The sequence below is a fragment of the Python bivittatus genome, unplaced genomic scaffold (assembly GCF_059951505.1).
Source record: "Python bivittatus isolate LINGU-HERP-01145 unplaced genomic scaffold, Pbiv_v1 ctg000840_np1212, whole genome shotgun sequence".
Lineage (NCBI taxonomy): Eukaryota > Metazoa > Chordata > Lepidosauria > Squamata > Pythonidae > Python > Python bivittatus.
This window is the reverse complement of record NW_028277113.1, coordinates 21715598-21742612: the sequence shown is the minus strand read 5'-3', so window position 1 is coordinate 21742612 and position 27015 is coordinate 21715598. Positions and strand designations below refer to the sequence as shown.

The following is a 27015-nucleotide window of genomic DNA, read 5'->3' as shown; positions in this document are numbered from 1 at the left end:
TCAGCTAGAGTTACCTGAAACTGCTTTGGGAAATTGAATTTAGAAACTAAAATTGCTTTTCCACTGCACATATATTTACTCCCCCTTCTTTCTAAAGAAGGGCTTAACTTGATAAAATTATGTAGATATTTTGTACAGAACTATATACCAGGTGTCTTCAAACTGGTGCCTTCTAGAAGGGTTGGGAATACAAGTCTCCGAATTTTCCAGTCAGCATGGCCAACAGCTTTGATATGCCCTAACCCCAGTGTTACTGAAAGCTACAGCTTAGCCAACTATTTTTAAAGCTGTCTCTTAAAAATAACTTTTTTCAATAAACGCTGGGAGTTGTGGAGGTTATCGACTATTGTTAATGTCCTTCCTAAGAACTGCTTATACTGCCCAACTGTTAGAAGTCTGACTTGTCTATATTTCTCCTACATAACATTTATTTAAGCCTGTGCTTTTGCACCATATGTGTAGGAAGAGGTGGAGTGTAACACACACACACACAAACATATATATATATATATATAATTACACACATAATTTAGTTATATAGTTTATTTGAACAGGAACTATACCAGACAGAATTCTTCTTGTGTTGAAATATATCCTTTTCATGCACCTCAGCTTTGTGATTTAAATGATTGGCTCTCCAAGCATTCAGTTTAGTCTACTGGTGCCATAATTAGGCCTTCCTTAAACTTCTGTGGATGCTTACTAATTTCCAGTAGTCCAGATGTCATTAGAACAACATGCAGGTCTTCTGTAAAGCCCAGTAATACTGTCAACACACTGGACCAGATTTCAAGCTCCCCATATTGCCCCCTCCCTGTGCTTCTTTTATTTGGCCTAGCTAGCAGCTTTAGAGAAGAAACAAAAGGCTTTTCTAGTGGAAAGTTTTAGCAAAGCTGGCTGCATGCCCAGATTGAAGACCCCTCCTCATTTATAATGGTGATTGAAAGCGCGCATACTCCTGTGGTAAAACACACTGGATCACTAACCCTGGAGGTGAACATTGGTTGTGACGGGTAGGGAAGAAAATAAAGAACTCAAATAATTCATTAGGGTCAAACCTTTAATGGACCTTAATGTCTACATTTGAGTGGTAGGCCATTAAATGAAACCACACTGGGTCAGGTCATGATATTAAGATTTTCTTTTTTCTCTAGCAACAAGCTGTAGGAAGGTACCCTCTTAGAAAAACCTCCCAAAGAGATGTTTCAGGTGGGAAGTGTTTAGAGCCACCATAAGGTGTTGCAGCAGCTACTCCCAGTCGTCCATACCTCTCTAACTTCCCTTGGCTGGAAAGTTTGAGGTTTCATTGAGAATTTATCCTATTTTATAAAAGTGTATTATAAATGTATATTCATTTGCTTTAACATTAGAATATATCTTTCTCCTACCCATCCTACTATGCTCATCTCATTTACCATTCATTCTGTTTGTACTGTGTGTGAATACGAAGGAGGAAAAAGCAGTGAAAATAATAGTATAAAAATAACTTAGCAGGAGAAAGGAAACCTAGGCAAATTCTAATTCCTTAAGATAAAATAATTGTAGAGTAGAGACTCATTTAGTCTTGTATCATTCTGTCAAATGTAATTATCTGAAGATCAGTTCCAGAGTGTTAGGACTCATGGGTCCTGGTGACGTTCTCCAGGTCCTGATACTTTATGGTTCCTTGCATTTTATCACAAAACTGCTCATGTCCTTTAATGTTAACTGAAAAAGGGACATTGCAGTTTTAAATAAGAACAAAATATAAATGACAGAATGACAGAACATTTGGCGGGGGGCGGGGGGAATGAGGGACTAATTAAAGAAGTTTCCCAAAAAGTGAACTATAAAAATATTCTCCCATTCTGAAAGGTATGGTATTCAATGGATAAAAAGGATGCCATTCTAAGTAGGAAGGATGTTTAAAATGATCATAATATTTCTCAGTGGATAAGACCATGTTGCACATAAATTTTGTTTACTTATAAGCCCGGGATGTTGCCAAAAAAAATGTATGTTATCCAGAAATGTACAGAGCTTTCCTGAAAAAGCTTTGTTCAGAAGCTTGCATTCATCACTGAAATATTATATTCATTTGAAATATTTCTGGGGAGTGTCACCAGAGAGCTGCATAGTGTTGGCAGGTCAGTCCACAGCCACTGTGGGAGCTGTATAAACTCTCATTACTCTAATGACCTGGTCTGTCTTGACAGAACTACTTCTGGGGAAATTGTTTTTTGAGAAACAATTTCTGAAAGTCAGCCAGCAGCCACGTTGGGGCCAATGAGGGGCCTTGGTCTTTTTCATCAAGATTTTTGGCCATCCTTGTTCATTGTATTATTCTTTTCAGTCATAGTCAGAGAGAAAATATTGTTGTATGAAAAACAGATTGGGACATTGTGGATGGCACAGGTCCTAGTGAGAGAAATACCATTGTTTTTTATTTAGGAGCACATTTTGTAAAATATCACATAGCTCTTTGGCAATTTCAAGACTTGTAGATTAGCTGATCCATTCACTTTGGATCAGGGTTGATAAACTCTTTAGGACTGAGAAATCAGCAAGACAAATAATTACTTGGAAGCAGGCAATTTGTGCCTGTGGAGGGAGATAGTCTATGGTATATTGTAAATTAGGAGAGGATTTGTAAGACACGAAGGTAGTTGCGGGAACCAAGACAAAAGATATAGAAAAGGAGAAGGGAGAATGAAAGATGGTCAGATTGAAGCACAGAAATACAAAACATCCAAGTGACTAGAAAGGCAAGAGCAGTGCTTCAGAAGTGTGTTACTATATGTTATGTTTTTATTTCTTTCACTACATATGAAATGTTTATGAATAGTAGTATATACAACTTTTAAAAAATAAGCTTCTTTATCAGAAATTAAATGAACAGTTCTCTAAGTTCTGAACATGACTATAAAGTAATTTTATTGTTGGAATTAGCCTTGATGACTTAATATTTGCTGGCAAATATTTTGATCAGTAGTAAAACTCCAATTTGTTTCAGTAGAAATTCCACTACACCTATGATATAGCCAAAAATGCAGGATTATTATGTTTACTGAACATAATACTGACAGTCTAAGACCAGCATTGCTTTGGAGATCTCTAATGCAGCACAGGAGATTGTTTTTCTTAGATATACTTGACAACTGTTGGTTTTAGGGGGTTTTTTTAAGAAAAGGGACACTTTCTTGGTTTGTTTCTGAAAGATTAGTCTGCTCACTGTAATCCATGAGAGTGCTGTCTTTGCTTTCTTAAGGGGAATGTCCATGCTGTCACCAAAAAGAAACATCTCTCAGAGGTATCATATAAAATATTTTTATTTCATCTCAAAAATGGGAAAATGTACACAGTTGTGAATTTTATTGGAAAAGTTATAAGGGAAAGTCATGCTGCTGGTCTCTATCAGACAGGATGAAGTTCTGTCAGCATAATGTGTTTATATCATTACATCTGGATCCTGCCTTTTTGCATAGTTTTCCAAATAACATACATGAGTGTCCCAAGCAATTTCCTCTTCCTAGCATTGATTTGACTATGATGTGCTTAGGTTTGGCAGAATGCTACTTCAAATGGTTTTGCATCATCATCTATATGAAGCCACTAGGAGATGTCATCTATCAGCTCAGGGTAAGGAATCATCAATGCTGTATGTTGATGATACCCAACTGTACAATATTACTCCGCCATGCTAAAGGTCCTCTTGAAGTCTTGTCAACATGATGAACATTCTTCAGACATCTATTGAATATAAAACACAATAAAGAAAAGATCAGGCAGGATAACATTTCAAAAGCAATGATCCAGACAAATCTAGGTTCTGAATGATCAGGGACCTTAGTGGCTAGACCACTTTCCAATCAGTCTGTTTCCTCACACCATGCTGAAGTTCTTTACCATTCTTAATTAATATTGAAAATATGAATTTAATCAGTGAAATATTCTGAAACCTAATCTTAAAGAAATTGAACACTACTCTTACCTCAGACTATGTGGATTATCTCCTAAAAACAATTTCAAATTATCAGCCAACACTTTCCATTAATATGAATTGTACTCATTTGTTCTAAAAGGATAATTGAATCACATTTTAAAAGATGAAATACATAAATCATTTTGGAATCCTAAAAGGCTAATTATTCTTAATGATAAACATTTTTACTGACTATTAATTTTCACTGTCACAAGAATCCCCTTGATTTGCATTTTATTTTCTGACACATGTTATATATCTCTACTGAAGTGTATCTTGGCTGACACAGATTCCTTTCCCATCTCTAACTGGAAACAAGGTCTTAGGCAAAATCCTTTTCCATTACATTAATTGATTCTTTTTTATCTTGAAATGTCAAGGATTGAACCTAGAATTTACTGTATTGCAAGTATATGATGTCTGATTTCCTCCACAGCAGTGTGATCTTGAAGTTTTCAGTTCTGGGATCATACTGCAACCCTGTGCAGGTGAAGTTTGGACATTAGTACAACTTTGCCCAAGGGCAAGATTCTGTGGCCATATCTATGTTCTGGGCTTTTTTACCATTTTCCTAAATCTTTCAATACCAGATTAGAGTCACAGCAACTGCTGGAAGGTGAGCCTTCTGTGGGTCCTTGAAATATTGCTGCAGTGCATTAGTTTCACTCGGAAATATGTAGATCACATTCCTAATCTCTTCAAGAAATAAGTGATGTTTGTTGTGTGAAAAGAAGCTCCAATAATTTTCATATTTTAGATTAGGGGAAAGGAATGAAAAAGGGTTTAAAGAGCATTACAGATAATTCAGCAAGGCTTACACATTTTTTCATAAAAGAAATGTGAGAATTGGGAGTAGCATCAGAAAACTCAGAATAAAGGATAACATAATACCAGTACGTATTTCAGCTGAAGCTGAAAGCAAACTCAAATAGTCATTTTTCACAAAGTTCAGTGGGGATGTAATGGTGAGTGTAACGTTTCTTCCAGTACAGCTGATTTTCATTTCTTCAGAGAAGGTGCACTCTAAACCACCCCTCCTCCAGAAGTAGATGAAGCATTTCAGCTTATTTCACCAAATATGTAAGAACCTGATGGTAGAAAAGTATTTTTACATGGAACTATATGAATAAAATGCACATATAGTTTCATGGAACAATATGAATAAAATCTACAACCTTAAACCCATTTTTAAAGCTAAACTCCTACTGATCCACTGTTTGGTAAAAAGGGCTGATTGTAATCTTTCATGCCATACATTAGACACTCAGTGGGATTTTAACTTTGTGAAAAAGTGTCTTGGATATTCCCAAATGCTGAACTGGGTAGGGGAAAGTCATATGACCTCACCCTGCAAGGTCAAAGTGGAGAATTTGTGGCTCCCTGAATATCATGGTATTACAGAGCACTGCCAGCAAACCCAGAGAGCATAGCCATATTGAGGAATGCTGGAACTGTGGCCATGTGTAAAGGGCCACAAGTTCCATATCAATCAGCTAGGAATATGTTCACCAAAACTTGCTTCTACATTGACATTGCTTCTTGCTGGGCGAGGATGATCATCTGAGGGAAGATAGTTTTAGAAATGCCAGTTACCTAAAATTCCTTCCCATAGCCAGATAACTAGAAGTTAGATTATACTTTGGTTTTTCCTTTAACAAAAAAAAATCAGTCACACTTATGACCCAACAATTCACTGTTGTATAAATAATGTATAAAATTATTATTGCTGAAGACCCAGAATAGGAATTATTTTTGCTGAAATTTCCCAGGATATTCAACTGTACTCCATTTGCCATTTCTCTGCACCCAAATCTTTGGCAGCCATTCCTTGAGTGAGATATTTCACACATACGGTCATTAAAATGTTAATAGTGTAGGATGGGAAAAGAGATAAAAACCATTTGCTATCACCAATGTTATTATTTTTAAAAATTGAACCCAAAAAAGATCATTATCTTTATTAAAATCGGTTTAAGAATTTTATGGAATTATTAAGAGTTAAATATATTTTCATAATATACATAGGTGAAATCCAATTGTATGGCTCCACCTCTACTGGAGAGGCTTCTGGGAGAATAGAAGAAGGATATGACATTGAATTCTCGTTGACTTGATTCATTTACAGAAAATCCTTCATGTGCACAGTATGTCCAGGACATAATACAGTACAGATTAAGATTTTTCCATGGAAGTTATTGGAGAAGTTAATGTATGGAAAGCTCTCCCCCATGAATAGGAAGTGGCCATAACTTTATTGACATTTTGGCCTTACACTGTCTCTGTCCCAACACCAAGATGGCCTGCTTCCTATCTATTGAGGACGTGTCCTTGCAATGGAGACTCCATCTTGAAGCCAGCCTGCCACTGAGACAGGCTGAAATCAGATCAAAGAGATCTAGAGGCCAGTGTTTTCCATTGGAAATGTTCTATGTTGCATGGAGTAGGAGCTTAAGGGAGATTCATGGCCACCCTCCTCCATCTGGTCACAGGGCTCTGTGATCTGTGGCCTGTTCTCCTATGGCTGCCAGAGAAACCAGAGCTTCCCTGGCACCAAAGGTTTTAGGTTTTTTTGTTTGGGATCAAGGAAATAGGAACCTCCATGCAGCCCACCACTCCCTCCCAGCCCATCCCCACCTCATTCCTCTCCTGCCTGCCTGCATCTCATAGATCCTTTGTCTTCCCTGCTCTTCTCTTGGTTGTCTCTTCCCTTTCCTCCTCTACCACTCCCAGCCGCAGCAGCCACAACTAACAGCTGCCCATGGAAGGATTCATGCTTGACCTGGATATGCTAGTAACTTACTGTTCCTGTCAGGGCCAGCAGCAGTCCTCTCCAGCCAATATGGATGTAAGGGAGAAGGTGGGAAATGAGAAAGAAGCAGTGAAGATGGCTAGTGGGGAGGGAGCAGAAGACAGCCTCTTTCCCTTCTCTGATCCTTGCTTCCTCCCTCTTGTCTTGAGGATGGGAGGAAATCATGTTTACGGAGGTGTGAGGAAGAGGCATCTCTGAGAGGCTATTAGCTACCATAGCAAATGTGTTGGGATCTGGTCTATTTTGTTTTTCTGTGGTTTTTTTATTTGGCTTATTTTTAAAAAATATATATATTGATAGTTGACTGTTTTAATGAAAGGCAGGATATAATAATGTGCTTCTCAGTTTCTGGACTAGATCCAAATAATGGACCGTATGAAACATATGCATTAGACATGTGCATTAACTAGATAGTAGTGAATTATATTACTGTGAGAGATGAAGATTAAGGAATGTTAATTGGAGTAATGAAAATAAATAAATAAATAAATAAATAAATAAATAAATAAATAAAGCACCACTCCGTTTGTTGCCTATTCATAGTTGCAGTTGCGTAAAGGGAAAAACCCTGTGCCAACATAACAGAAACTGAAAGCAGAGAATATAATAACCACATAGTTTTTCATACTATTTTTAAAATTAATTTAAGAAACACCTGTACAAAGTAGTTTTCAGACAGATTTATAAGTATGTCCAGTTCAAAAACACTATGGCAGTTCATTTTAACTTGAAAAAAGAACAAAAACTGATTGCCTTAACCATTCTACTTAGTAGTGTGTTTGTATATGAGATAAAGAAATATCAAATATCAAAAAATAATTTTGTTTGTCAGCCTTTTCAACTCAATTATTTGAGAATTAATCAAGAATTGGGAAATACACTTGTGAAAAAATTCTGCAAAAGATGACTCAAATCCATAAATGAGATAGATGGACAGAATCTTACCTGGAAATGTTAAACAGGATTTCACTAAGATTGAGTAGGTTTTCTTTCTCTATGTAATTTAGCCACGAAGTACAAGTTTTGAAATTTAGGAGTTAGGTCCTTCCTTCCTTCCTTCCTTCCTTCCTTCCTTCCTTCCTTCCTTCCTTCCTTCCTTCCTTCCTTCCTTCCTTCCTTCCTTCCTTCCTTCCTTCCTTCCTTCCTTCTTTCATCATAACACCTGTAAAGAATTTAGCTTAGGCAAAAATAGAAATAGATTATCCTGTTTTCTATTCTCAACCAGAAACAGAATAGAGCCGCCAACTTCCTTTCTCTTATCTGCAGTGATCTACCTTTTTAGATCTTCGATAGCTAAGGCTATCTATATAGTATACTAGAGTATACTAGTATACTCTATATATACTATAGAGTATACTAGTACTATATATATAGTATACTATATAGTATACTAGTACTATATATATACTATATAGTATACTAGTATACTATAGTATACTAGTATACTATACTATATAGTATTCTATGTCTAGTATAGTGTATAGTATACACTATACTAGACATAGAATATGATTATTTTTTTATTTATTTTGGTGCCTTCGAGTCAGTGTTGACTCCTAGTGACTGCCTGTACAAGTCCCTGCAGTTCTCTTGGCCAGGTTTTTCAGAAGTGGCTTGCCATTGCCTTCTTCCTAGGGCTGAGAGAGACTGACTGGGCCAAGGTCACCCAGCTGTCTTTGTGCCTAATTTAGGTCTAGAACTCAGAGTCTCCCGGTTTCTAGCCTGGTGTCTTAACCACTACACCAAGCTGGTTGTCCTTGAATATGATATACCACTGCATAATATCCATACATAGTTACAAATCTTTAGTATTATTCTAAATATATTCCCCCCTCCCTTAGAACAAATTCTGTCCCATGCCATTTATCCAACAGAAAAATCCAGCCAAATTGAATACGCTAATTAATATCGATTCTTTGGGTCAAATAATCATTTAGTTCTTAGGAGAATATGACTGCTCCTTAATTTCTGGTGCTGCTTTCAGGTTTGAGGGGGCCTTAGCCAAGGGAAAACCTCCCTCCTTTCCTCTCACCATTCTCTGAGATGGGATGATGCCACAACAAAAATCTTTTAAAGGGCGCCTAAAATCGGACACTGTTAAAACATGGGTCATTAGTGTATCATTTTCAACTCTTGACCTTGTTTGTCAGGATTTCTTGAAAACTCTTTGGCTTTGGTACAGTCAGTTGCATTAGTCTACCATCTGTTGATGAAGAATAGGTGATCATGAGGCTGTTGGGTATTTCATAGCACGTTTCTTTGCTGGCATGTGAGAGATGGTGGGAGGGAAAGCTTTTGGGATTGTTGTGGGTTTTGTTTTTTGGGCTAGGAAAAAAGTGCCCTTCCTCATATCTCCTGTTGAAACTCCCTAGAAGAGAATCTCCACTGCCACAAGCTTGCAGGCGAGTATTAGAGCTCTTCTCTCTGAAGGCATCTTGTGTCTCTTTTTGGTCTCATCCTCTTCTCATATTGTCCATTCTCTTGATCATTTTGGATGCTCTTTACTTTCTTTTAGTCCTTAATATCTCTTTTTAGATACAGAGACTAGAACTGTGTATGCAGATACAGTTGTTCTATCTTTTGGGCTAATGCTTTTATGGTTTGAGACAAAAGATCTCATCTGATTACATTTGTATCCCTGTCAGCAATAAAACAAACCATCCATCCTCAGCATGGCAGCTCAGCCATAGGATTGCTGTCCTGGGCTTGTCCTCAAATGTAGAAACCGATACACAGAGTATGTTGAAAATAGCACTGTGACATTTCTTGGTTCTTTGTTATTTTTTTACCTCATAACCCAAACTTTCCCTTAATGAAAGTATTCAAAACACTTTCAAAAAGACAGTCGGAGTAAAGAAAGGAACAAAAGCCTTCACATCTGAGTCACTTATCCTTCCTTATCTGTCCTTTGGAGACATTAGCTAATCAACATTTGATACGCCATACAATAGAACAAGTGCGTTGGGGCTTTCCCTGTTTTCTTAGCCAGCATGGAAACTTGTTATTCCCATGGTCACTGTAGAGAATTTGCTTTTAACTTCATTACTCTCAACCTAAAGACTATCATCAGCAACAACCAATATGTATGCATGTGTTATCTCCTCTCTGAATAATGTATTCTATCTCCCCCCTCCTTTTTTTTTTTTCTTTCCCACCCCAATTGTGAAAATTTTTGCTCTGGGATGCTTCTCTATCAGGCTCAAGCAGCTGCTGTTGTTTTAGATATGGCAGGAAGTAGGTACCGGAAAACACTTAGTGTTCACAGCCCTCAGAAAAATCGAGAAATGCTGCTGATTTACTCAAGCCTCTGGCTCCATTCAAAGCCAGTAACCAGAGAGAGAGGGAGGGGTGGGGAGCTTTCCGTCAGACAACTGTGTCTGGGCTGTAAATGTCAGAACTGAGGTTTTCGCCATCACCTTCTTGCAAGGTCCTCCAGAGATATTTGATACGGCTGTATAAATCATGAAATACTTGGCTCTGAGAAAAAATAGTTCCACTTCAGCTAACATTGCAGAAGTGGGACTGACACGTGTGCATTCAGCACAAGCAAAGGCATCTGGTTACATAGTTTTAAGCCAGTTGAGGAAAGCCCCCCCCTTTTTTTTCTTAAGTTCTCAGTGGACAAGAACTTCTATAAAGCCCCTCCGTTTTATCACTTTCTCGGGACAAAATTATGCAAAAAATAGATTGCCTCTGAGGCTTCTTTGCTGGATATCTACAAATGCTTTTAACAGCACCTGGAAAAGAAGCTGACCAAAAATACACAGTGAATTTACAGAACTTACTCATTCATTTAAAGTTAGGATAAGGATGGAATAATTGTAACTCTTAATGCCTCCTCAAGGATATAGCAAGTGGCTGTAATTTTTAAACCAGCCAAGTTCAAAAGAAATGCATTTATATTTGTGTGCCGGTATAAAATTGTCAACTCTGGTCCTCGCTTACACTTGAGGGGTGCTCAGCGGCTGCCACAATGCTGTTAGATAAGAAATTGGCCTACCGCCATTAGCAGTTAGGAGCCCAAATCGCAAGAAAACACTTCATTTGTATAAGTTTGAACTCAACCTCCTGAAATTAATGGTAGTGGTGTGGCAGGAACTGCTACTTAGCAAATTGCCTCACTAGTTAACATCTGTAACTGGTTTTCTTTGGGGGGGGAGGGAATTACCGATTAAAATATTTCTCTTTTAATTATAGTCTCCAGATGAAATTGGTTAAGAGATGAAATTGGTCATTGCCTGAGCAGGCCCCAGAGCTGGCCGGGGCCGGGAGAGCACTGCTGCTTTTGGCTTGGCTCCCTGCTTTATAATGTCAAACTCAGAACACTCTTTATGTGCACTTTCCTTTCTTTCTTTTTCGCAGTAGTCCTTGCCAGCAAACTGTAAACTACTGTATATCACTCAGATTTAAGAACCTAAACTTTAAAACAAATTAAACACTTGTTGACATTGTAATAAAAATCAGAACTGAACTGAACAGCTCAGTAAAACTACACTTCAATTATTTTATAGATTTAAGATTGCTTTCTAGGATTCCCAGGCTCCCAGTGCAGCAGAGTTATTTCCACTTGGTAAATCGTTGGAAGAAATCACCAAAGGATTGAATTCTGCGGTGAATAAAAGGTTAAAACCTTGATGGAGAAAGTGGTTGTCCCCTCTTCATCTGGCCTGCTAGCAATCTGCCCTATTTTCACCAGATAAAATCTCTTTAAAGAGAAATTCAAAGTAATCTGTGTTTGGGAAAGAATTATTTCAAGTACCCTCTGTCCAAATTTGGCTCTTTTAAAAAACATGGTTTAATGTGAGATGGGCAACAAGTAAAACTTTGTCCCAGACTCTACCCCAGGCAGGTAATGGCATGACTTGCTTTTGTCCATTTTTTTCTCATTTCCACCTCCATACTCAGCTGTAACCTTTAATGTTCTTTTTATAACTTTCCCCCTTACTTTGTGAAGTGGAAACTACTTCTTCCCAGTTGAGTTTAATGCCAGGTTTCCATACTACTTGGATTTTTTTTTTCCAAAATAGGTTGGAATGAAAGTATTTTAGAAATGTGTATAGATAGAAGCTACTTTTGATAACAGTTTGTTAGATGGGATGCTTTACAAAAGATGCAGTATAATGGAAGAGTTTTACTCATTTACTAAAAAATGAGAATGCACAGTAATTAATCACATATTTTTGAAAATCATCCTTTAAAAATAATTATATTGCTTTTGTTTTGGCAAGACCAAGAATCTAAACATTTCAAAGAATGTGCCTTTTAGTTTTCTTGGGGGAAAAAGGTGCAACCATACCAAATTTCTCTGCATATCGAAAGGAAAACCATATGTACATTGAGAAGGAAAACCATACATATGCTGATGTATTTGAAGTTTCTACTACAGTAACTGACGCTACTGAGCAGACATGATGCTATTTACATTTTAAATGACCAGTAAATTACTGTAGTACTAATACTGGTGTTGTCTTAGGCTGTAATTCACAACTTCCAGGGAAACTAAAATCCAATAAAATAGTTCCAGGATTACTCAAGTTAAACACTAAATTTTCTCCACAAGGACTTTTATATGTTTCTGTGGAAATAGATAATATATATAATGTCAGCAGGCCTCTTCCTCTTAATAGTTTTCTATAGTGAATTTTGCTGATGGAATTCTACATCCAGCCTTTCCTAACTTGGCACCCTCCAGATGAGATGGCAACCCCCAGCCAGTAAACAGGTAGTTGGGAGTAGGCCCCATTGACCTTAGTGTGTCCTTCTTCTGAACAGATGTTTGTGTTACAAATTGCAGTTATTCTAGCAAAAGTATAGCCATATTTGTGAGATTAAGTTTCCATTTCATTATAGCATCTTAAACATTTTGCTTAGGTGTATTACTCCTGTTTCAAAAAGCCAGTGCAAGAATAACATTGCAGAAGGAGGCATGTAACATACAAAAGGCAAAAAGATCTTTGAGCCATATGTAATGGGACATGTGTGTATATCCAGGCTGACTTAAGAAAACACAATCAACTAGTGTTCTGAATGCAAGTAGTGTATATAAAATTTCTCAATATAAAGACTCCTCCTTTTTTTAAGTAGTCAGAATGCCTCACAGTGGATCAAACTCAGTAATACATTTCAGGGAAAACTTTTTATGCCTTGAAACTTATGGTCTTTGCCAGAATGGGACATTATAACTTTCTAAACACCAACACACTGTGGTGTTCTCTTTTAAGAAGTTTAAGGGAAAGCAGAAGATGATCATACCAACCAATTGCTGATAATTGCTTTGAATATCCAACACAGAAAGTCACTTCAGCTTTTAGAGTATGCTTTAAAATGAATGTGGTTCCGTCAAACACCCTGACATTCAAATTGTTCCCACATCATCTCCTTTGGGTGAAAACCAATCTGATTGGAGTTTATTGTTTGGGATATATTGAGCAATATTCCTGGATTCTTTCTATTGCAATTGCCTATGTTCTTTTTAAAAGAAAATCCTGTAATGTATCCAAAGGGCTTTGAATAGTTCGAGCATTTTACATTCCTACAAAAAATAGGTCTCCCGAACTTTCACCTCCAAAATAATCTGCTTATTTTTTTTCCCAGATCAGTTTAATAATCTGAATTATTCACATAAAGCTGTCAAAGCAGGTGAAATGTACATTTGTAACTTCTCAGTTGTTTCAGTGGAGTTTGACTCCACCTTAGCAAGTAGGGTTTATACTGTAAAAATTGCTGGTGGTGAGGTGGTGTAGGAAGATATATCCCATTTTTAGTCATTTAGTGAGACACTTGGGGTAACAGACCTATGCTTTATTTATGCTATTTTTGCATTGTTATTACTTATTTTCATATTCTTTACAAAGCTGAAGAATGCTTGTCTGTGCATATTTTATTATTTATTAAGTATGTTCAGGATTTTAAAATAATTCAATATCATAGAATGCATATGATATGCTACTGGAGTCCCAGGTGTGTCTTGACAAAATGCAAGATGCCTAGGGACTATTCAAAGAAAAACATAAATATCTATGCAAAATATTGATTATGGAGGCCCATTAGATGAAACATGAGTATTGATTATGAAAGTATAATTATATAATCTTTTGTAGCAGTACTAACAATTCATAAAGGAATAATAAATGCAATAAAAAGCCTTAGGTTTCTTGCAACTGCATATTACTAAGTATTAGTTACTTATCAATCAAATCCACAGGGTACACATGTATTCTATTTAATTGATTTATGTAATAATAAATTAGCGTACTAGTTGTTGCAAGGATTAGAATAATGTGAGATACACAACCTTCAATAATAGGTTAAAAGGAAAGTTTGAATAAGTACAGAGGCTTTAAGACCATAGAGAGCTTTAATAACAGAACTAAATAAAACTTTAATTTATTTAAAAGGCCCAGTTTTCATTATGAAGCATTGAAGGCATTTACACCAAAAGCAAACTATAATTTATCATTTATTTAGGCATCATGCAATACTGGGGCACTTATAATGGTTGGCAGAAAAGATCAACGGAGGAGGAAAAGTCCAGATGTACCAACCCCCTGGCCATATAGAATAGTTTGCAGCTGCTGCTGGCCATATAGAATAGTCCAAGTAGTTTAATGGAAACTTTTTTTAATTAATTTTTTTTAATTACAAAAAAGGAGAAAAATACATAAAAGTGCTTTAACATAAAAGTGAAATATACAAGAACAAAAAGTTAATATATCATTATAATAGTACACAGTTCCAATTCTATATATGCTTATCTAATACAAATATTATTCAAGTAAATATATATTTCTAATAGAGTTACATGACTTTCCTGGTTGTTTTTTTTTAACCCAGTGTATTTTATATAAATGAGTCCCCTATTTCATTATACTTGTCCATTCAACGTCTACGTCTGTAGGCAATCCACTCATAAGTAGCAAGTGTAATCAGGTCTTCTATGACTAAATGGGCCATACATTTATCTTTCCAATGTTGCAATATCAGTCTTCTGACCATAGTAAGGGCACGGAGAATCCATTTATGTTGTTCAGTTGTCAGATTCCATGTACTAGGTATATCATTCAAAAGAATATTATCCTCTGAAAATTTTAGCTTTTGTTGCACAATCATATTTATATAGTCTAGTATTTTCTCCCAAAACTTAATAAGTATAGGTCACTGTAAAAACATATGTTTTAAAGAAGCATTGTCCTTATTACATCAACAAAATGCTGTTTTTGAAAATCCTTTTCTACACAGACGTAGTAGAGTCCACTAAATTCTAAATATTATTTTTTTGTTGTGTAAGTCATAATTTAAGGTCCATTGATACTCTTGGTATAGAAGTTAAGACAATCTCCCATTGTCTAGGCAATATAGAAACCTCTAATTATTTATTCCACTCATACCTTAGCATCTGCATATCAAATTGATTTATTTGATAACAGATATCTGTACGAACTAATAGTAGGTTTTTTAGTTTTAAAGGATTTAACAAGTTGTTCTAAAATCTCAGGTGTCTCAGAAGCTGAAAATGTTGTTGGTCCAAACAGTGTTGTTCACAAATGTTGTAATTGTAAATATTGCCATTGGGTTACATCTGATAGATGATATTCCTCTCTTAAGACAGCACACATTAAAAATTCATCTTCATCATCTACCAAATCAATATCCCCGCTTCCATCCAATTTTTCCATATCACCATCTTTTTCCCAGTTTTTAATAGTTTAATGGAAACTTAACAACTAAGAATGTGTACATGTAGCAATAATATTAGAGTTCAGGAAACACTCTTAAGTGGAGACTGATGCCAGGTATGTATATATTATGCAGTCTGGGGACCCTGGCCACCACTTTGCTAAAATGGCATCCCCACACCTAGAAGTCTTAAAAGTAGGAAACGTGACTGAGACAAGTGAAGGAAGAGAAGTGGCTTAAGCATCCTTCCTTTCTTAATAATCCAGCCCCTCTTACCTGAAGAAGAGAAACAACGGTTACCATTGCCAAGCATATGCAAGCTGGTTCTGTGGTTGAAGAAACGGTTTAACGAGAAAATAATATATGCAGCAAGCAGGCTGCAGTCGCACACGCTACGTGCACATGCTTTGTGTAAGTCCCCTTTGAACTTGTGTACAATTAGGCTGTACTTTGCTGTCATCTGGCCTTGAGAAGATGTCACTTCTTCATAGCAAAAAGGAGTTTCATAGTACATGAAATTTAGAAATCAGTAAACATCGTGTGCTTGGGCTGATGGATGCACAATATGTGCTGACAAGTGATATGTCTAAGTAATGTGTGACAAGGTTTGGAGTGAATTTATCATTGGTACCAGATGTTTGCAATAAGATGACGTGTCCTTGACCATAATTTGAGCTATACTTAATTCCATCTGGTTTTAATTTCTACCACAAAATGTCAATTATTTAAAAATCCAATTCTAAGAAACCTATATGACTTAAATTCTACTTTCAAAATAGTTTTATATCAAATACAGAATGCCTACTGGCATTATGTTTGTCAAACAGTTAGAAGCAAGAAAGGAAAAGAATTATGTGTTTTATGCCTATACAGGTGTGTTCCATTTTCAGAATTCAGTGTATGAGGTTGCTATTCTTCCTTTGGGTGAAAATCAGAAGTTTATAGTTTACCGTATCTGGAGTACTGATTTAGATTTGGGCTACAGGATTGTGGAGGCAGGATGGTGGTGGTCCAGTACCTTTGGCAGCATCACTTCAAATCCATATGATGAAAAGAAAACTGAGATGGACTCACTGTCTCTGAATCCCAGATGACATTGGAGGACAACAATCAGCTGAAAGGGGAAACTGTTCTACTTTAGAGGGTTTTTCATATAATTTAGGACCCTTGATAGCTCCAGGTTCTCAATTACAAATCAAGTTCATCACTGCAAATCTTCTCAAAGACAGGAAGCTATGCATTATAGCTATGCAATAATGCATAGCAGCTATGCATAGTCAGTGCAGCTGTGCAATAAGTAGTCACTAGAGGACAGGTCCAGCTGATGGATCCCATTCTTAACCTTATGTGATTTTAATTACACAAGAAGTTTAATGGCTGAACAGAAGTAACGTGGTAGTGAGCTGGAAAAAAAAAAATAAGTGCAGCTAATGAATAAATCACCAGTGTCCCCAAAGCCCACTGAAAACAAAAAAATAATTTTTCCTAAGAGGTAAATTTATAATTTACTTATAACTGCTGTAAAGAAGATCAGAAGCTACTTCTTTGTATCTTTTTTTCTTTCTTTTCTATTTTTCTTTTACTTTTTTTCCATTCTTGCCCTTTTAGCGTTCTCTTTGATTTCTTTCTTTTTCTTTATATTGGTTTGTATTCGTTTTTTATCTTCCTTTTTAAAAATCTTTAATAAAAATTAAACAAAAAAATAGTTTTTCCATAACGTGTTGAAATCCTTACCTGAGGCCTATTCCCTAGTCCTTCTATCCCACAATTTGGATTTATGAAGCTTATCTAGGGAGAAAAAGGGCTATTTCAGGTAGGAAAATTCTTCCATTATTAATGACTAATCAACTGCACTCAAAGGTGAGAGAATCATGTTTTATTAAAAGCTGCTATTTGTCACTCCTTTCACTTGGATTGTGGTCATGGCTTAATTGTGATTAAGTATATAAAAATAAATTATGGTTTAGGTAAATTCAGAATACCTGAAGTAGTACGAGATCTGGTTCCTTAAGAGAAAGTGTGGTTATATTTTCCACTGTTCTGTAATCCTTTTTTATTCTTGATTAATTGTTTTCATTTTGTTTTGTTTTTAATTCTGTGGCTTTTAGGCTGATCCCTTGTATATTGCACCCTCCTTGCCTCAGGGATTAAATATTGCTTGCTTCTCAAATGGCTTTTCATCCATGGAAGAAATGTTCCTAACAACATCAGTGTCCCTTTATGATTATGTAATGTTCCTGTTTGCATTTTCTTGCATAAGGGAAGAGTTCTGCGTTTTCATTTATAGTGAATGGACAGCAAGACTATTATTTTTACAATATGATTAGAGATTTTGTTGTATATGCTGATCAAAAATGCCTTGAATAACATGAGCTGAATTCAACACATGTTTGAGACTGGCGATCAGAGTGGGAGATTATTTAAATTAGAATCATGGCAATCTCCAAAAATAAATTCTAATGGGACAAGAAGAAGTTGGGCTAGAGAGTGATTTTCAAATTAATTCCTGCATAATTCCAGGTTTCAGTAGGGCTTACAAGAACCTATTTTTAACCAAAAACAAAAAGAATTGGGAGACCCAGTCAGAGGATAATTGAGAGAAAGCAAAAATTGAGTGAATTGAGATTGGGAGAAAGCAAAAATAGAATGGGGGAAAAATTGAGAGGAAAGACTAGCAGGCAAGAGGGAGTTGGACATGACCAAAGAGGCAAAAGTACAAAAAACTGCAGTTAATCCATTAACTTGAATTAATGAACCAGCGTTGAGTTACAAAGGTTTACGTTGTTGCACTTATGAGACTGGACAGTATAGTTCCAATTTTACAGGTAAAGAACTGGACCTTCTCAGCTACTAGTCAAAATAACTTTTCTCTATTATTTTAAAGTTCAGTGACCCAACAGGGGAAAAGAGGTGATGAGCACGTGTTAAACTGCCTTCACCATTAGGTATTTCAGGCCTTGAGTTTTCTTGTTATCTCTTCCACCAGTGGTAATAACCACAAACCTTTTGCAAGAGGAGCTCACACCTTTACTAAATCATCATTGCAAGATTCCTCATGATTCATATGCAAGTGTGAATCATCCCTCAGAGGGATGATTTCTCACGTGCTGTTAAGGATACTGTCTGTAAAGCTGTAGCATTGGAAATAATATTTAAAAACTAATGTAGCCAGGTTCACCATGAAGGGAAAAAAAAAACCAACCCAAATGCTGAACAGTGTTTCCCCTGCTAAAAGCCATCGCTTGTGAAAATGCCTTTCATTTTTATTGTTATTTAGCATTTATTTTTAACTCTTCCCTGCTTTTCTTTATTACATTGCTTCTGTCATTATTTAGTAAATGTGTATGACTTTATAACCCTGTGGTTCTACTTATTTTATATCTATTTTGGTTCTTTACTGTCATTAGGCTTAGTTAATTGGGAAATCAAAACATGTATTATGAACAGACATTATAAAAGACCCAGAAAATTATTAAAATGAAAATGTAATGCAGTGGTTGAATTCTGTGTGTTACTGGCATAAATGCTTGTTTCATGGTTGCTATTTTTATAATCTGAGAATTTTATTTATGTGGGAATGGTTTTACAGTGTATTATGAACCAATGAAAGCCATGGATATCCAGCTGGCATAGACAGAATAATATAAGTTTAGTCAAATGTTTTACTGATCCTATTGAACATTTTATTTAAATGCACTTAAAGGTGGTGAAATTATCCCTTCCCAGGACTGATAGAAGCTGAGTATTTTATTGTAGATAAAATGAAATGGAAAGTATAGGATATGATTTAGTGAAAGCTTCTTCTGTAGTTTAACTACTTTCAAGCAGATCAAAATTTTAAAAAATGGTTGATAGCATGATACATTTCTGTGCTACCACCTCTAAAGCTGGTCCATGACTATTTTGAGAAAAAGCATGATTGGCTGACACTAAGTACGTAACTTGTCTGGAACAAAGATGCTGTAAATACTGGAAAAGTTGTACGTAACTTTCTGCCTGTACCCCTGCTCCACACGCACAAACCTTTTATTTCAGTCAGTGCCCCAGAAAGAAGTTAGGGCTGTGGTGTATAAGAAGGCATTGCTGTACTTTTTAAAATTGGCTCTTTGTATGGCTAAAAAGAGAAGCCAGTCAGAATATTTATGGTAGAAGCAAGAGAGAAACAGTATCCATCTGCTCCCTAAGTTTTCAAGAGCCTTTGGGAACAATGTTTGCCATGGCAATGTCATTAGAAGCATTCCCATACCACATTCCCATGGGTTCCTATCTTGTATTGCTGTGCCTTTATCAGTAGCCTGAGTCCCTATTATCCCGTGGAACATTTAACGTTACTAATTTCCGTGTTACTAAAACTTTCAGCTAATCAGGTTGCTTTTAAAAATACCTACTGTATGTTGATTAAAGCTGCTTAATAATAATTTTTAACACTTGCATGGTAGAGAACAGGAGGCTATGCAGAAAGGCAATTTGCAAGCACATGTACTGCAGCAAGATTGACATAGAATGTAATACGCATCTAATCTGGCTCTATCTAAATATGTTGCTCCTCTACCAGTTTTGTCCTTAAGATGGGACTCAGCTAAACCAAGATGACTTGACTTACAAATCAGCCTAATATAAATTCCACTCTTCAAGCCCCTCTTCACTGATTGTTAACCAAAAGATAGAGACTCTTAAATCTTTTCTCTGAATAGAATTGAATATAACATTATATTACATTATATAAATACTACTATGATATATAATTATATATAAGTGATATGATTCTTAGGAGTATTGTTACATGGAGACACTGAAGAGTGTCTTGTACTGAACCTCATTAATTTAAGCGTTTGCTACATTCCTTTGAAATCAAACTAGAAAAAAGATCTAGGGTCTGGTTTTCAATAAGAACATTAATCTCTAGTTATAAAATTGCAGGTTCATCTTTCTGTAGCCCATACTTTAAACTCTTTGAGTCTTTTACAGCTTTATATGACAGTTCTTAACTTATACTTTCATAATGTAAAGCCATAGCAAATCTGAACTTGCATTCTTTTCTGATCTATAGTCTTATATCTCCTTTGGTTTGAATTCAGTTTCATTGGCATAAACCTGGTTCAAATTATTTTAGGAAAACTTGGGCCTCTGAGTGAAAAGACTGTAATTTAGCAATATTATAATTAATAATAAGTTTTTTTACAGGCTTCCAATAGGATCAAGATAATATATATATAAGCCCCTGTATTATTACAAAGAACACAATGTTTCCCAACTGCTAGAGGCATTCAGTTTAGTATTCTGGGAAGGAGAAAGGATTTTAAAATTCTATTTTTACATTTTGCTTTTAGAATCATAGTATTTAAACTTTATTATGTTAATTCTATAAATATAATTGATTAACTCTGCTCCAACATGAAAAAAGGAAAGGAAAAAACTAATCTTATTTACTCAAAATGTTTTCATTTCAATGTTAAATAAAAGACATTAAAAAACACTCTTCATGAAATGTAGTGTAACACCTCGCCACATCCTGTTGCAGTGGCCTCTGATGTGTTTAGCAACAGAAAAGTTCCCTTTTCAGACCTTTGACAGGTAATGTGACCACATGACAAACGTGCTTCTCTTTCATTCTTGTGATTTTTTAATGCTCAGTTTTAAACTTCTATGTTCACTTTAAAAAAAAAATTATGATGTCAGTGGAAAAGTGAGCATGACTATGGAAACTATCAAATTGTAAAATTGGAAAATGTTTTGGGAAACTGTGGGTGTTAACTTGATAATTTCATCAGATAACACATATTTTAAAAAGATATGCAAAGTATTAATAGGAAGGACTGTTCATCTGCAGGAATATTTGAGGCTGCAATTTTATATGCCCTTACTTAAAATAAGGTCCATTTAATTAATTGGTGCTTATTTCTGAGTCAACATATATAAGATTGCATCATAAGTACCACATGTCAAAGCTTCTAATATGAAATGTAGTTTGGCCACAAATTTGCTGTATGATTTTCAGCTTTCCACTTACCTTCCTATGCCTGTAAGTTGGCTCATTTGAAAAATTAGTACCAGTCCAGTTATCCTATTTGGAAAAACATCTTATTCCCAAAAAGATATGATTATCACATTTATCTCCAAAAGGGAACAGAAATCATCAGTGGAAGAACATGGCACGTAGCAAGATTTCTGAACCAAATAGATAATGGAGCCTTATATTTCTAGCAGTTTGGAATCCAGAAGTTTCAGAAGTAAAATAAACCCATATTTCAGAATAAACTAACCACAGTAAATACCACATAGATGAGTCGTGACTCATATTCTACATTCCATAAATGTCATTACTGATAAAAGGAATAAAGACATTGATGTCTTAACCTGTGATTTTAGAACCACTGGAAATGCAACAGAAAAACAGCCAATTAAGTTAAATAATTTGTTTTAAAATTGACATGGACTGCAATCCTGTATACCTGGGAATAGTTTGAACTCAGTTGGATTTAGTTCTCAATAACTCTCTATTAAGCTTTCACTATAAATTTTTTTATTTTCAGACAGTTCCTGGGGGAATGCATCCAGAACCACATTTTTATCAATGCCTGTGTATTGTCCTATTGGTTGCCCAAGAAGCCGTGATGCGCACTTTGCATCAACAGGGATTTGATGTCCCAGCAGTTTGCAAAATGGCAATTTGTCCTCACTCGCTTGGGAATAAGCTGTATTGAATGCAGGGAACCCTGCTTCCAAGTAGACATGGATAAGATTGTTCTGTTCCCAGTGACAGCAAGACAGTTTGGTTGGTTAAGGTTCAGAAACCAAAGCTTCATCATGTATAGACAGATAATTGAATTCTCCTTATTTATTATTTGCTTGGCATGGAAACTCATGTAGTGCTCCTTGTGGGAGGAGCCCACAGTGCCCCAGTTTCTGGAATGGTAATAGTAGTGTGCAGTGGATATAAAGTATGAACTCCTTGCATGTAGAACTGGGCTTAACATATTACTGTAGGCGGATGGGAATGAGCCATACACTAGTAGGATTCCACGGAACGCAAGATAATGAAAGAAGCACCAGAAATCAACTCTTTCCTCCCAGCTGCCTTTACTGGGGAAGGACACTGTGATGCCATTACAGTATCCAGTTCTATTCCAGGAGTGTTAAAGGCCAATATTAACTATTGATCAGTACGTGGCCCATGCCCCCGATATGGCCAGCACCACGGAGAAGGAATTGCCCTCATTCCCTGACAGACATGTGGTCTTCTCAGAAGATTTGATGGAGAAATATTTTGACAGATACCTGTATAATCTGCCAGATTAATGTTTTCTTAAACCTGATCAATGAAATATTCCCCTTGTTATGAACAGGAAACTTCTCATTGTAAGATAGGCTAAAAGTCAATTTAATACATATGCATTGCATATTCATTCTCATATAATTGGCATTGGTATAATGTGTTGGAAAATTGATTGTGAGCAGTCAGGGACTCTCCTGATTTTGTTCAGTTTTCCCCTAATTCACTTTTCTTAGTAATTGTGTTTACTGTAGCATTATCATCTGCTAAACTACTCCTTTCTTTCCAGCTCTTCTGCATCTTTGGAGTACTGATGACACATAGACTGGACCTGTACATAATGCAGGCGGCTATATTTGCGTTTGCATAAAACATAGTCTCTATTAACATTCCTTAAAGGTCCAGCGTATTCCATGTGTGTGAGTCTATGGTTTTTTCCACTGGATTGCCTGCCATGTTATAATTTTGTCATGTTATAACTTTATAGGGTGTCAGGTCTTGGTCAGATGTGGAGACACACCTCTGTTGGGAGTCTGGCTTTAGCACAAGCTGATAGAGGTCCAATGTTTAAGAGATGGATGACATAGCCAAGGCCAGGCTAAGAATGAGACTACAGATCAGGTGAACAAGGTGGAGAGGCAGGAAACATAATCATCAGTGGACTGCAGGTCATATATTGGGTCTAGTAAGGCAAACAGTGTGGCCAGTCAGATCCATCAATTGTTCAGATTAAGAGCTCTGGAGCAGCAGAGCTAATCAGACCACAGCTCGTTCCCCCAGTCATCTGGCCCAGCTTAGTTTAGAGCTGCAGTATCTTCTCTGGAGTTCATGCAGGTTATTATGAATGCCTTTTGCTGCAAGCTGCTTTACTGGGGTAGAGAATAAGACACCTCCGGTGCATAGGTTTTTTTAGGAGTTCATAAATAAATGGCAGATTCCTTGCCTCAGTATCTGTTTTCTCATTGGCTCTAGGATCTCTGTTTTAAGTTCTTTCTATGAAAAATACTAAATCTAAATACTAAATCTCACATATTTTTATGAAAAGTTCAACAGTGCAAATGTGCAGTCAGCATGGATCCCTCTTGCACAAACACATGGAATTATCTGAACAGGAACGATCAACAGCTTACAAGCAAAGGGAAATATGGGCTTTCCCAGGATAGTTCCATGACGTGGGCATGTGTTTCCCCTTCCCCGGGATGTTAGGAAAGCTCCAAAGTGGTGACAGCCTTAGTGATGACATTTTGTCTATCTTAATGTAAATCAAGCCATGGCAGGGGCCTCAGGGAGAGGAAAATAGAGGGATGTTGTGCAGCTCCCTGTTGATGGCCTTTGCCAGGTTCAGTCATTTCCTGTTCATCTGCCAAAAATCACAAGTGCTAAATGGACATAACCGGAGTGTGGGAAACTACACAGCCCAACAGGAGGAGAAAAAGAACCACAAGCAACAATAATATTGTCCTATCAGTCCACACAGGTTATGCTGTTATTACTCCTTTCTTTCAAACTCTTGTGTAGACTTGGACATCCTCCTGATGGGACTTTTTTTTCACATATGCATGTGCGATTGACCATTAAGGAAAATTTATGTATTTTGCAAATACCGGTTTTGAGTAAGCAAAAACACCACTTTCAGTTCCTTCCTTCATCAGTTCTTCTACTGTGGAAATGTCAGTCTATGGAATCCCATTTAAAGAGTCTTAGTAATATTCAAGCATTCAGGACCCTGTAGTTTCAGGTATAATGCTCACAATGTCTGGCTCTTTATTTGCAGCAGATCAGTTTTTCTATAGAATGTGTCACATTTGCCTTCAGAAACATCCCTAACTTTTTTGTTTCTGTAAATAACTAGTGAAAGATATGGGTAATGCACTGTAGCCAAGACCCAGGTCCTACAAGACCCTGATTTTGCATACAAGTTAGCATGCCAGTTTGTTTGGGACAAAGGTATTCTTAGACCACTCAGTATCTGTTGCTTGCTTATGCCAGTTAGTAAAGTGCCCTTGAATGTTGCTTTAGCACAAGAGAATGCAGGAATGATGTAATCAAATAAACTCTATTTCTGTTTTTTTTCTCTCTCTCTCTTTTGCAGTAAATGAGATAATAAGGAACGATCTCTCCAGCACCAATGTCCACTCATAACAGGCCATCTAGAAGTTCTAGCTGAGATATCCACATCAGATAATTGGAAGATAATCCCTGGTACCATTCTAGTCTTCCATTTCATTGAATGTTTGGAGCAGACAATTACCTCTTCTCTTTGTCTATGCATATGTATAAAGGAACTGGTTGGCTTCAGCTAAGAAATCCCTCCTTCTAAAAATTATCTCAAGGAAAATGGAGGAAATGAATACAATATGGTGTGTTTTATGGTTAAAATAGGAAATGTGATAAAACCGGTAACCGGTCTCAGAAACTGATTTTGTTTTCTTTTGGGCTCTACTGGACAATAACCCTGGAAGTGCCTTATTTGTTAGTTTGTGGCATCAGGGAATTGTATTGGCAATGTTGAATTTGCTGCCATCCAAAGTATTTTTAGGCACAGAAACGGTCAATTGGTATAGATAGAAGAACCCTACTGAAAGTAAAATAATGTGTCTGAATTCCAGGATTCTTTCAGTTTTCTCCCTGGAGAAAACTGCTGCCTTATTCTTGGTGCATTTTTAAACCAAATTCTCATCTCAGCTGTAAATTTTCCAGCCTGTCACATTTCTTTGCTTATGTATTGTAGAATAGTTAGTGATACTAGCTTGTCAATATTTTGGCTTATATTTGGTTTCAGCATAGCACAAAGAAACTGAACAGCACAAAATGTTAAGGTTGATGGACAAAAACATTTGAAGAAATCTAACTTTTGTTCAATTGATTTATGTATATGCATGTAATGACCTGGCATATACATAAATACCATATATATATATATATGGTGTGTGTATGTGTGTGTGTATATATATATATATATATACATACAGTGGGGCAAAAAAGTATTTAGTCAGCCACCAATTGTGCAAGTTCTCCCACTTAAAAAGATGAGAGAGGCCTGTAATTTTCATCATAGGTATACCTCAACTATGAGAGACAAAATGGGGGAAAAAATCCAGAAAATCACATTGTCTGATTTTTAAAGAATTTATTTGCAAATCATGGTGGAAAATAAGTATTTGGTCAATATCAAAAGTTCATCTCAATACTTTGTTATATATCCTTTGTTGGCAATGACAGAGGTCAAACGTTTTCTGTAAGTCTTCACAAGGTTTTCACACACTGTTGCTGGTATTTTGGCCCATTCCTCCATGCAGATCTCCTCTAGAGCAGTGATGTTTTGGGGCTGTCGCTGGGCAACACGGACTTTCAACTCCCTCCAAAGGTTTTCCATGGGGTTGAGATCTGGAGACTGGCTAGGCCACTCCAGGACCTTGAAATGCTTCTTACGAAGCCACTCCTTCATTGCCTGGGCAGTGTGTTTGGGATCATTGTCATGCTGAAAGACCCAGCCACGTTTCATCTTCAATGCCCTTGCTGATGGAAGGAGGTGTTCACTCAAAATCTCACGATACATGGCCCCATTCATTCTTTCCTTTACACGGATCAGTCGTCCTGGTCCCTTTGCAGAAAAACAGCCCCAAAGCATGATGTTTCCACCCCCATGCTTCACAGTAGGTATGGTGTTCTTTGGATGCAACTCAGCATTCTCTCTCCTCCAAACACAACGAGTTGAGTTTAGACCAAAACATTCTACTTTGGTTTCATCTGACCATATGACATTCTCCCAATCCTCTTCTGGATCATCCAAATGCTCTCTAGCAAACTTCAGACGGGCCCAGACATGTACTGGCTTAAGCAGGGGGACACATCTGGCACTGCAGGATTTGAGTCCCTGGCGGCATAGTGTGTTACTGATGGTAGCCTTTGTTACTTTGGTCCCAGCTCTCTGCAGGTCATTCACTAGGTCCCCCCATGTGGTTCTGGGATTTTTGCTCACCATTCTTGTGATCATTTTGACCACATGGGGTGAGATCTTGCATGGAGCCCCAGGTCAAGAGAGATTATCAGTGGTCTTGTATGTCTTCCATTTTCTAATTATTGCTCCCACAGTTGATTTCTTCACACCAAGCTGCTTGCCTATTGCAGATTCAGTCTTCCCAGCCTGGTGCAGGTCTACAGTTTTGTTTCTGGTGTCCTTCAACAGCTCTTTGGTCTTGGCCATAGTGGAGTTTGGAGTGTGACTGTTTGAGACTGTGGACAGGTGTCTTTTATACTGATAACAAGGTCAAACAGGTGCCATTACTACAGGTA

General features: G+C 36.7%; 1 protein-coding gene across 3 annotated transcripts in view; it reads left to right on the top strand.

Annotated features, from left to right (window-relative positions):
- Positions 1–25731, top strand: part of NFATC1 (nuclear factor of activated T cells 1) — a 145104-nt gene extending 119373 nt beyond the window's left edge. For all 3 annotated transcript variants that reach the window (XM_007430175.4, XM_007430174.4, XM_025167897.2), the window contains exon 10: positions 24812–25731. In XM_007430175.4, coding sequence (XP_007430237.1) covers positions 24812–24861 — 50 coding nt within the window. In that variant the 3' untranslated portion in view covers positions 24862–25731. The remainder of the gene's footprint in view (positions 1–24811) is intronic.
- The last annotated feature ends 1284 nt before the right edge of the window (positions 25732–27015 follow it).